General features: G+C 40.8%; 2 protein-coding genes and 1 long non-coding RNA gene across 3 annotated transcripts; 2 read left to right on the top strand and 1 right to left on the bottom strand.

Moving 5' to 3' along the window:
- Positions 1-271: 271 nt before the first annotated feature.
- LOC119888075 (KICSTOR complex protein SZT2-like) lies at positions 272-5,690 on the bottom strand (the record flags this gene model as incomplete). Its single annotated transcript, XM_038698511.1, has 6 exons — positions 5,633-5,690; positions 3,686-3,792; positions 1,608-1,818; positions 840-1,010; positions 511-742; positions 272-400 (listed from the first exon to the last, which is right to left on the bottom strand). Coding segments are annotated over exons 1-6 (908 nt in total), but the record flags the coding sequence as incomplete, so codon positions are not given.
- An 814-nt stretch (positions 5,691-6,504) lies between these two features.
- Positions 6,505-9,340, top strand: LOC119888076. Its single transcript, XR_005441841.1, has 3 exons — positions 6,505-6,633; positions 8,498-8,708; positions 9,309-9,340. It is a non-coding gene; the product is annotated as an uncharacterized LOC119888076 (long non-coding RNA).
- A 5-nt stretch (positions 9,341-9,345) lies between these two features.
- On the top strand, positions 9,346-10,046 carry LOC119888077 (KICSTOR complex protein SZT2-like; the record flags this gene model as incomplete). Its single annotated transcript, XM_038698513.1, has 3 exons — positions 9,346-9,478; positions 9,575-9,806; positions 9,918-10,046. Coding segments are annotated over exons 1-3 (470 nt in total), but the record flags the coding sequence as incomplete, so codon positions are not given.
- Between the last annotated feature and the right edge of the window lie 263 nt (positions 10,047-10,309).

Here is a 10,309-nt window from a genome sequence, read left to right on the forward strand (position 1 = left end):
GGTTTTGCAGAGCCATGTATTCAGTGATAAAAGTCTGCTGAACCAGTTGATCCCTCTGTTGGCGACAAAGAATAAGCAACCTCTGCAATTAATGTGTCAACGTCTTGAACCTTTTTACTGTTGCCCATCCTTCCTTCCTTGTAAACCGGTCATGCCCTCTGTTCAATGGTCTAAAAATCATTAATATATTTCTTAAGTCATAAACCAAACTAAAGCAAACGCATAGCACAGATTTAGTTACGTTACACTGGAGTGGTGTGGACCACAGTACCGGAGTAGTGGAGCCGGAGGGATGTAGAACAGAGGAACTCCGTTTTTGGTGCTCTCAGGAATCATGTAGTTCTCAGGAATGGAATTAAATGACTGGAGGTGCACCAACATCTGATCAGTCTGGTTGATGCTGGAAGACAAACAGCACATGTACGGTAGGTAAGTAACAGCAATCTCGATCAGATGTATCATCATTATTTTACACTCTAACTCATGGTGGAATCATTGTGCATTGTGTACCTCTGTAGTGTGTTCCAGAAGCGTCGGATGACGGAGGTACGGTACGGACTGGTGATGGGTTTCCTCTGGGTGCAGCTAATGTCATGCAGGATGTCATAGCTTCCTTCCATGGTCACCTCCACCCTGGTGGTTCTCTTGGTGGGGTCCAAAGGCCAGGAGGCGGCTGCCAGGTACTCGATATGCATGTTGTGTTTCCATAAAAGCACCAGCTTCACCTCCAGCTGAGTCCCACCTTAAGAAACCAGGGGTGTCATTCTCAGCCAGAATAAACCCTGCACCACCTTGTTGAGCCATTTCCTCTAGGACTTTTGAAAAGACAAAACGTTTACCTTTAGTGAGGCTGATCTCTCTGATTGTGTAGCCCTCTCTCAGTCGCACAGACACCACGCTGATTAAATGGGCATGGACTTCCTTCTCTGTGTGCTTCTTCCTCCTCATGACCAGGGCGGGGTTACCGCTGGCTGACACCAGGTGCTCATTGAACAGTTTGTGCTGGGAAACTATAACACAGTGAAGTAGTGAGTATGTACGCATATTTATTTTCATCATCATCATACTAATAACCTGCATTGTATCTTAGAAAACAATGTCAATGGAGTTCACAAGAAAAATAACAAAAATGCCATAAAACATAAATCTAATTTGACGATAACTTTGTCCTAAACGTATGTTTTAGAAATGCATTAAATAACTATAATTCCTCTATTCAGTTCATTAAACCTAGCTAGGTCATATTCACAGATTTTGAAAAACAAAACACAGAACTTGATGGTAATTAGGGTATTATTTGAAAATGATACATATATATTTTGCTTTATAATAAATTGTATTCATTTGCGTTGTACTTTTTTCCTACTGCATTTTAGTGGGACACAGAACGCAACATTGTGTTGTGTTTGTTTACATTTCAAATTAGCTTTACAATGAAATAAGCTCATTAGTAAACCTTTTCTGAAGAATACCCTTACAGCACAAAAACCATTGTCATGTTTTTATAGCACATTGAACTAATTTTTAATCAAGGGGCCTATCATCCCACAGGGCAAGTTTAGATATAGACACAGTACTACAAACAGACTTATAGTACACTGTCTCACCACAGAAGTACTCTGAGTTCATAGACTCCGGGGTCTTAAGGAAGGAGTAGGTTAAGAAGGCCTTGTGGTACACATTCATCTCCTGGTTGTTCACGTCCACTTCAGGACAGCTGGGCAGGTATGAACCAAATGTAGCTAATGAGATGAACTTCATCAGCTCTACATTGGGGATGTAGCCAAAGCTGCAGTCGTAGGAGTACGCACCACCAACCTGGAAGGGATACACATATTTGAAAGAAGAGCAGTCAGTATGATGTTGCCGTCATTCTACGGAGTCATGGTTGTCACAGAATCCCTCTCACATTACAGTTCTTTGAGTGGAGTTCTTGAGTAGATTGAGATACACATAAGCATCCTCGTTGCGATCCTATCCTGATTTTAATCATATTCAGGATATAACGTTTTCATGGAACATGGAGCATAGAATAACCTGGTTATTCATACCCCATGACTCCTTTCTGTATCGTCCAAGTTCAAAAAGCAGTTGAGGACAAACTCACTGCCCTGATTAAACTGGAATATTGGTGTTGCAAGTACTCCTTTAAAATAATTCCAAAGATGACTGACAGTAAAAAGATAAAGACCAAATACAAATACAGAATGCACATATACACATGAAAAAGTGTTTGCCCCCTTCCTGATTGCATGTTTGTCACACCCAAATGTTTCAGATCAAACAAATTGAAATATTAGACAATGATAACACAAAAAGCAGTTTTTAAATGAAAGTTTTTATTATTAAAGGAAAAAAATCCAAACCTTCATGGCCCCTGCATGGAAAAAGTGATTGTCCCCTATACTTAATAACTGGTTGGGCCACCTTAGCAGCAACAACTGCAATCAAGGGTTTGCGATAACTGGCAATGAGTCTTTTACAGCGCTGTGGAGGAATTTTGGCCCACTTATCTTGGCAGAATTGTTGTAATTCAGCCACATGGAGGGTTTTCAAGCCTGAACCGCTTTTTTAAGACCATTCAGGTCAGGACTTTGACTAGGCTGCTCTAAAGTCTTCATTTTGTTTTTCTTAAGCCATTCAGAGGTGGACTTGCTGGTGTGTTTTGGAGCAATGTCCTGCTGCAGAACCCAAGTGCGCTTCAGCTTGATGGCATGAACAGATGCCTGGACATTCTCTTTCAGGATTTTTGGTGGACAGCAGTATTCATGTTTCCATTTACCACAGCAAATCTTCCAAGTCCTGAAGCAGCAAAACAGCCCCAGACCATCACACTAAACTTCCTTTTCTGAATGCTGTGTTACTTTTATGCCGGATGTAATGGAACACACACCTCCCAAAAAGGTCAGCTTTTGTCTTGTCAGTCCACAGAGTATTTTCCCAAAAGTCTTAGGGATCATCAAGATGTTTTCTGGCAAAACTGAGACGAGCATTTATGTTTTCTTGGAACTCTGCCTCTTTCTTATGGCGGAGTCATGAACACTGACCTTAACTGAGGCACGTGAAGCCTGCAGTTCTTCAGATGTTGTTGTGGGGGGTTTTGTGACCTCTTGGATGAGTCGTGACTGCGCTCTTGGGGTAATTTTACTTGGCCGGCCACTCCTGGGAAGGTTCACCACTGTTCCATGTTTTCGCCATTTGTGGATAATGGCCCTAACTGTGGTTCGCTGGAGTCCCAAAGCTTTAGAAATGGCTTTATAATCTTTTCCAGACTGATAAATCTCAATTACTCTGTTTCTCATTTGTTCCTGAATTTCTTTGGATCGCACACGTGTTTCAGCATGATGTCTAGCTTTTGAGGATCTTTTGGTGTACTTCACTTTGTCAGGCAGGTCCTATTTAAGGGATCTCTTGATTGAGAACAGGGCAGAAAACAAAGATTCCAAAGATGGGATAAACCACAGTTGATTTATTTTTTAAAAGGTGGGGCACAATCACTTTTTCACAGAGGGCCATCTAGGTTTGGTTTTTTCCTTTAATAATAAAACCTTCAGTTAAAAACTGCATTTTGTGTTTACTTGTGTTATCTTTTTCTAATATATCAATTTGTTTGATGATCTGAAAAGGAAGTATATGAGTAACAAACAGGTCAGAGGTGCAAACATCAAGATGTTATGGTCTTTACCTGCACAAAGGAGCAGGCAATGGTTCCACTCCTGAGCTGGTTCAGCAGTGTTTCACACACAGCTACATCCGGAACACTAGTCACTCCGTCTGTGATTATAATGATACCTGGAACACACAAGTTAAATGACTAAAACCTCTTAAAGTCACATGATGTACTTCTGACTTTACACGGTGAATAGTCAGGATGGTGGAGGTATGAAAGTCAGCAGGGTTTCAACTTCTCTCTCACTTCTCTATTTCCATCCTTCACACAACTACTTCTGTCACTCTTCCTGTGCACAACCGAGTGCAACAGCATGAATGTCTTCAAAGAGAGACTGCTTGAAAGTGTGCACTGTTATCTCCATTTGCGTGATTCATCACATCAAGACTACAAAGACATGCAAAAGACAGAAGAAGGCTATGATGGCCATTCAGAACAGTATAATCACATTGGAAGTGGTTGGATGATATTTTATTTTATTTAAGCATACTGAGGCCTTTACATTTCAGGCCTACCACAGTCAACAATGTCTACATAGGCAAAACAGACTGACATCTTCATGCACACATATCAAAGATGCCAACCTGTTAAAGCAAACCCATGACCATATTTTTGCAATATCATAGTAAGTAGATTGATCCAAAACCTTTAAAGTTGGCTAAAGTCGTAAAAATCATTCAGATTTCTTGGCAATGTTTAACTCATTAATACAATATCAACTGTACAAACATACTCTTGCAATACTTAGCTTACGATATGGTTAATCATGATATTTAGCTTGCTAAATTATCCAGACACAGTTTAAGAGACACTGTGCTGACACTGCTTGAGGATTATTTACATCATAGCAAGAGGTTACTATCCAAAAACATATGTCTGACATAGCTACAATATTGTGTGGGTGCCTCAAGGTTCTATTCTTGCTATATTTAATTTTCATTCATTGTCTTCCAAATGGGTGGTGCTGTGGTTAGCACTGTCGCCTCACAGCAAGAAGGTCGTGGGTTCAAACGTGAGTGGGAGTGTTTGTCTATGTGTAGCCCTGCGATGGACTGGCGACCTGTCCAGGGTGTACCCCGCCTTTCAGCCGATGTCAGCTGGGATTGGCTCCAGCCCCCCGCAACCCTGTACGCAGGATAAGCGTTTGACGATGGATGGATGTCTTCCAAATGCCTCTGACACAATATTGCCGATAGTTTTGTTTAAAATGAATAACTAAGCTGTCACATAATGTCGAGCACTCTAATGTCATTCAAAGGTTGCAGAGAAGTTGATTATTCTTGGTTACAAGTATTGATCATCAGGCCATTGAGTAAGTTTACTTTACATACTTGCTAGGGGAATTCATTGATTATGTATGGTTTATAAGGCAAAAATTGGTGGAGTTGCTGATCTCTCCCTTTAATAGCTAAAGATGTCGATATCGGAGACTTGCCAGACTAGACAAGAACTTTTCACCACTGATGGACAAGATGTTTTTTTTCAAAGTTGAAAAAAACATCTTGTCCATCAGTGGTGAAAAGTTCTTGTCTAGTCTGGCAAGTCTCCGATATCGACATCTTTAGCTATTAAAGGGAGAGATCAGCAACTCCACCAATTTTTGCCTTATAACCCATACATAATCAATGAATTCCCCTAGCAAGTATGTAAAGTAAACTTACTCAATGGCCTGCTGATCAATACTTGTAACCAAGAATAATCAACTTCTCTGCAACCTTTGAATGACATTAGAGTGCTCGACATTATGTGACAGCTTAGTTATTCATTTTAAACAAAAACTATCGGCAATATTGTGTCAGAGGCATTTGGAAGACATCCATCCATCGTCAAACGCTTATCCTGCGTACAGGGTTGCGGGGGGCTGGAGCCAATCCCAGCTGACATCGGCTGAAAGGCGGGGTACACCCTGGACAGGTCGCCAGTCCATCGCAGGGCTACACATAGACAAACACTCCCACTCACGTTTGAACCCACGACCTTCTTGCTGTGAGGCGACAGTGCTAACCACAGCACCACCCATTTGGAAGACAATGAATGAAAATTAAATATAGCAAGAATAGAACCTTGAGGCACCCCACACAATATTGTAGCTATGTCAGACATATGTTTTTGGATAGTAACCTCTTGCTATGATGTAAATAATCCTCAAGCAGTGTCAGCACAGTGTCTCTTAAACTGTGTCTGGATAATTTAGCAAGCTAAATATCATGATTAACCATATCGTAAGCTAAGTATTGCAAGAGTATGTTTGTACAGTTGATATTGTATTAATGAGTTAAACATTGCCAAGAAATCTGAATGATTTTTACGACTTTAGCCAACTTTAAAGGTTTTGGATCAATCTACTTACTATGATATTGCAAAAATATGGTCATGGGTTTGCTTTAACAGGTTGGCATCTTTGATATGTGTGCATGAAGATGTCAGTCTGTTTTGCCTATGTAGACATTGTTGACTGTGGTAGGCCTGAAATGTAAAGGCCTCAGTATGCTTAAATAAAATAAAATATCATCCAACCACTTCCAATGTGATTATACCTGTTCTGAATGGCCATCATAGCCTTCTTCTGTCTTTTGCATGTCTTTGTAGTCTTGATGTGATGAATCACGCAAATGGAGATAACAGTGCACACTTTCAAGCAGTCTCTCTTTGAAGACATTCATGCTGTTGCACTCGGTTGTGCACAGGAAGAGTGACAGAAGTAGTTGTGTGAAGGATGGAAATAGAGAAGTGAGAGAGAAGTTGAAACCCTGCTGACTTTCATACCTCCACCATCCTGACTATTCACCGTGTAAAGTCAGAAGTACATCATGTGACTTTAAGAGGTTTTAGTCATTTAACTTGTGTGTGTTCCAGGTATCATTATAATCACAGACGGAGTGACTAGTGTTCCGGATGTAGCTGTGTGTGAAACACTGCTGAACCAGCTCAGGAGTGGAACCATTGCCTGCTCCTTTGTGCAGGTAAAGACCATAACATCTTGATGTTTGCACCTCTGACCTGTTTGTTACTCATATACTTCCTTTTCAGATCATCAAACAAATTGATATATTAGAAAAAGATAACACAAGTAAACACAAAATGCAGTTTTTAACTGAAGGTTTTATTATTAAAGGAAAAAAACCAAACCTAGATGGCCCTCTGTGAAAAAGTGATTGTGCCCCACCTTTTAAAAAATAAATCAACTGTGGTTTATCCCATCTTTGGAATCTTTGTTTTCTGCCCCTGTTCTCAATCAAGAGATCCCTTAAATAGGACCTGCCTGACAAAGTGAAGTACACCAAAAGATCCTCAAAAGCTAGACATCATGCTGAAACACGTGTGCGATCCAAAGAAATTCAGGAACAAATGAGAAACAGAGTAATTGAGATTTATCAGTCTGGAAAAGATTATAAAGCCATTTCTAAAGCTTTGGGACTCCAGCGAACCACAGTTAGGGCCATTATCCACAAATGGCGAAAACATGGAACAGTGGTGAACCTTCCCAGGAGTGGCCGGCCAAGTAAAATTACCCCAAGCGCAGTCACGACTCATCCAAGAGGTCACAAAACCCCCACAACAACATCTGAAGAACTGCAGGCTTCACGTGCCTCAGTTAAGGTCAGTGTTCATGACTCCGCCATAAGAAAGAGGCAGAGTTCCAAGATGAAAACATAAATGCTCGTCTCAGTTTTGCCAGAAAACATCTTGATGATCCCTAAGACTTTTGGGAAAATACTCTGTGGACTGACAAGACAAAAGCTGACCTTTTTGGGAGGTGTGTGTTCCATTACATCCGGCATAAAAGTAACACAGCATTTCAGAAAAGGAAGTTTAGTGTGATGGTCTGGGGCTGTTTTGCTGCTTCAGGACTTGGAAGATTTGCTGTGGTAAATGGAAACATGAATACTGCTGTCCACCAAAAATCCTGAAAGAGAATGTCCAGGCATCTGTTCATGCCATCAAGCTGAAGCGCACTTGGGTTCTGCAGCAGGACATTGCTCCAAACACACCAGCAAGTCCACCTCTGAATGGCTTAAGAAAAACAAAATGAAGACTTTAGAGCAGCCTAGTCAAAGTCCTGACCTGAATGGTCTTAAAAAAGCGGTTCAGGCTTGAAAACCCTCCATGTGGCTGAATTACAACAATTCTGCCAAGATAAGTGGGCCAAAATTCCTCCACAGCGCTGTAAAAGACTCATTGCCAGTTATCGCAAACCCTTGATTGCAGTTGTTGCTGCTAAGGTGGCCCAACCAGTTAAGTATAGGGGACAATCACTTTTTCCATGCAGGGGCCATGAAGGTTTGGATTTTTTCCTTTAATAATAAAACTTTCATTTAAAACTGCTTTTTGTGTTATCATTGTCTAATATTTCAATTTGTTTGATCTGAAACATTTGGGTGTGACAAACATGCAATCAGGAAGGGGGCAAACACTTTTTCATGTGTATATGTGCATTCTGTATTTGTATTTGGTCTTTATCTTTTTACTGTCAGTCATCTTTGGAATTATTTTAAAGGAGTACTTGCAACACCAATATTCCAGTTTTAATCAGGCAGTGAGTTTGTCCTCAACTGCTTTTTGAACTTGGACGATACAGAAAGGAGTCATGGGGTATGAATAACCAGGTTATTCTATGCTCCATGTTCCATGAAAACGTTATATCCTGAATATGATTAAAATCAGGATAGGATCGCAACGAGGATGCTTATGTGTATCTCAATCTACTCAAGAACTCCACTCAAAGAACTGTAATGTGAGAGGGATTCTGTGACAACCATGACTCCGTAGAATGACGGCAACATCATACTGACTGCTCTTCTTTCAAATATGTGTATCCCCTTCCAGGTTGGTGGTGCGTACTCCTACGACTGCAGCTTTGGCTACATCCCCAATGTAGAGCTGATGAAGTTCATCTCATTAGCTACATTTGGTTCATACCTGCCCAGCTGTCCTGAAGTGGACGTGAACAACCAGGAGATGAATGTGTACCACAAGGCCTTCTTAACCTACTCCTTCCTTAAGACCCCGGAGTCTATGAACTCAGAGTACTTCTGTGGTGAGACAGTGTACTATAAGTCTGTTTGTAGTACTGTGTCTATATCTAAACTTGCCCTGTGGGATGATAGGCCCCCTTGATTAAAAATTAGTTCAATGTGCTATAAAAACATGACAATGGTTTTTGTTGCTGTAAGGGTATTCTTCAGAAAAGGTTTTACTAATGAGCTTATTTCATTGTAAAGCTAATTTGAAATGTAAACAAACACAACAATGTTGCGTTCTGTGTCCCACTAAAATGCAGTAGGAAAAAAGTACAACGCAAATGAATACAATTTATTATAAAGCAAAATATATATGTATCATTTTCAAATAATACCCTTAATTACCATCAAGTTCTGTGTTTTGTTTTTCAAAATCTGTGAATATGACCTAGCTAGGTTTAATGAACTGAATAGAGGAATTTATAGTTATTTAAATGCATTTCTAAAACATACGTTTAGGACAAAGTTATCGTCAAATTAGATTTATGTTTTATGGCATTTTTGTTATTTTTCTTGTGAACTCCATTGACATTGTTTTCTAAGATACAATGCAGGTTTATTAGTATTGATGATGAAAATAAATATGCGTACATACTCACTACTTCACTGTGTTATAGTTTCCCAGCACAAACTGTTCAATGAGCACCTGTGTCAGCCAGCGGTAACCCCGCCCTGGTCATGAGGAGGAAGAAGCACACAGAGAAGGAAGTCCATGCCCATTTAATCAGCGTGGTGTCTGTGCGACTGAGAGAGGGCTACACAATCAGAGAGATCAGCCTCACTAAAGGTAACGTTTTGTCTTTTCAAAAGTCCTAGAGGAAATGGCTCAACAAGGTGGTGCAGGGTTTATTCTGGCTGAGAATGACACCCCTGGTTTCTTAAGGTGGGACTCAGCTGGAGGTGAAGCTGGTGCTTTTATGGAAACACAACATGCATATCGAGTACCTGGCAGCCGCCTCCTGGCCTTTGGACCCCACCAAGAGAACCACCAGGGTGGAGGTGACCATGGAAGGAAGCTATGACATCCTGCATGACATTAGCTGCACCCAGAGGAAACCCATCACCAGTCCGTACCGTACCTCCGTCATCCGACGCTTCTGGAACACACTACAGAGGTACACAATGCACAATGATTCCACCATGAGTTAGAGTGTAAAATAATGATGATACATCTGATCGAGATTGCTGTTACTTACCTACCGTACATGTGCTGTTTGTCCTTCCAGCATCAACCAGACTGATCAGATGTTGGTGCACCTCCAGTCATTTAATTCCATTCCTGAGAACTACATGATTCCTGAGAGCACCAAAAACGGAGTTCCTCTGTTCTACATCCCTCCGGCTCCACTACTCCGGTACTGTGGTCCACACCACTCCAGTGTAACGTTACTAAATCTGTGCTATGCGTTTGCTTTAGTTTGGTTTATGACTTAAGAAATATATTAATTGATTTTTAGACCATTTGAACAGAGGGCATGACCGGTTTACAAGGAAGGAAGGATGGGCAACAGTAAAAGGTTCAAGACGTTGACACATTAATTGCAGAGGTGCTTATATCTTTGTCGCCAACAGAGGGAAACTGGTTCAGCAGACTTTTATCACTGAATACATGGCTCTG

This window comes from Micropterus salmoides, unplaced genomic scaffold, assembly GCF_014851395.1.
Source record: "Micropterus salmoides isolate LMB-PRFRI ecotype aquatic unplaced genomic scaffold, ASM1485139v1 Ms_hic_scaffold_4720, whole genome shotgun sequence".
Lineage (NCBI taxonomy): Eukaryota > Metazoa > Chordata > Actinopteri > Centrarchiformes > Centrarchidae > Micropterus > Micropterus salmoides.